Source organism: Octopus bimaculoides, chromosome 9 (genome assembly GCF_001194135.2).
Source record: "Octopus bimaculoides isolate UCB-OBI-ISO-001 chromosome 9, ASM119413v2, whole genome shotgun sequence".
In the NCBI taxonomy this organism is placed as follows: domain Eukaryota; kingdom Metazoa; phylum Mollusca; class Cephalopoda; order Octopoda; family Octopodidae; genus Octopus; species Octopus bimaculoides.
This window is the reverse complement of record NC_068989.1, coordinates 16,329,327-16,330,860: the sequence shown is the minus strand read 5'-3', so window position 1 is coordinate 16,330,860 and position 1,534 is coordinate 16,329,327. Positions and strand designations below refer to the sequence as shown.

At 35.4% G+C, this 1,534-nt stretch overlaps 1 protein-coding gene across 1 annotated transcript in view; it reads right to left on the bottom strand.

Annotated features, from left to right (window-relative positions):
- Positions 1–1,534, bottom strand: part of LOC106876900 (calcitonin gene-related peptide type 1 receptor) — a 174,412-nt gene that overhangs the window by 32,473 nt on the left and 140,405 nt on the right. Inside the window, exon 10 of the mRNA XM_052970321.1 lies at positions 212–351. Within this exon, the coding sequence (XP_052826281.1) occupies positions 212–351 (140 nt within the window). The remainder of the gene's footprint in view (positions 1–211; positions 352–1,534) is intronic.

Below are 1,534 nucleotides of genomic sequence, written 5' to 3'. Positions count from 1 at the left end.
CAATTATAACCGGCTGATTTTACCTTCAAGGCAAAGCCAACTGATATGGGATTGATAAAAATAATACCTGGCAATGCAGTAGAATCGATAGATTCGACCAAAACCAAAAACAATGAAGTTAGTGCCTCGCCTTGGTTACAATCAAGTAATTGAAAGCTTGTAAAGGAAAAAAGAAATATCAGAATAAGAAACTACAAGAATAAAAGAATACTTGCCTGTGAATGGATTATAATACTGGAAATGATTTCATAAGGGTAAGCATAATTATTTTCCCTTGAAGGTCTGTAGATGATCAGTAACTGTTGAAGTCCAAAGAGGGGTATTAGCACTAAGGTGGCTTTCACCGTTCGTCTAATGAGTAAGAGAGTGAGAAAAAAATTAGAAACAAGCGGCATTAAGTATATAACATTATGGATTCAAATAGTATTCTTTGCTAACTTAATGATGTTACTGTTATTGCTGTTACTGTTTTTCTTTAACCACTTCTCAATCCTGACCCAGGGGACCGATGATCAAAGGTATTTCTTGTGTACATTTTACATTAATCTAAGGGGTTACTCTATACTTTTGTAGAGCACAAATTTATTATTCTTAAGTAAGAATGTTGTTGACAGTAACTTCGAAGTTTCAACCAGCTAAGCCATCGTCGGACAAATGTATGTTTGTGCGCACGCGCGCGCATATATATATATACATACATAGACACACACACATACACACACACACACACACACACACACACACACACACACAAACACACACAAAGATATATTGCATTACCCGGAGCTCTTTAATGCTTGGAGTCGGACTTGCATGAGTATCTATATCTATAAAAGGCAGGATGTATGTATGTATGTATGTATGTATGTATGTATGTGTGTGTGTGTATTTTACATAGAGATCCTAAAGGATGAATAGCAACGTCTACCTTGGCGGAATTTGAACAAGGAACGTAAAGAGCTAGAGCAAATACAGCAAGACTATTTTTCCAGATGCTCACTCAATCCCGTTAATTTACAGTTTTGACAATAACAATGAAAACAATAATGTTATTGTTGTTGCTGCTGCTGCTATTACTGATGATGATGATGATGATGATGATGATGATGATAATTTGGGGGAGGAGGAGGATTTTCGTAAATAAGTCTGTAGGAAGTCTAGGTGAACAGATTTAAGATGTCATGTAAATGTGAAGCAATGCTAAAGCTGGTGACATGTGTCAGAAAGAGATTTGCATTAAGTTTGGCATAAACAAACAGAGCGCTCGAAGACCTCACATTCTTATTTACACATAGACACATACAAACATATAGACGACCAAACGCACAGGCAAACGCATAGCGATCAAACACAACAGAAACAGATGTAAACGTGCATATAAAGATATATACACAATGCACTCACTATATCGTTCACTATGACCACATTCTCAAGTGTATCCGTATGTATGTATGTATGTATGTATGTATGTATATAAGATTGATGTATGTATGCATATGCATACATACATGTATATAATATATATATATATATA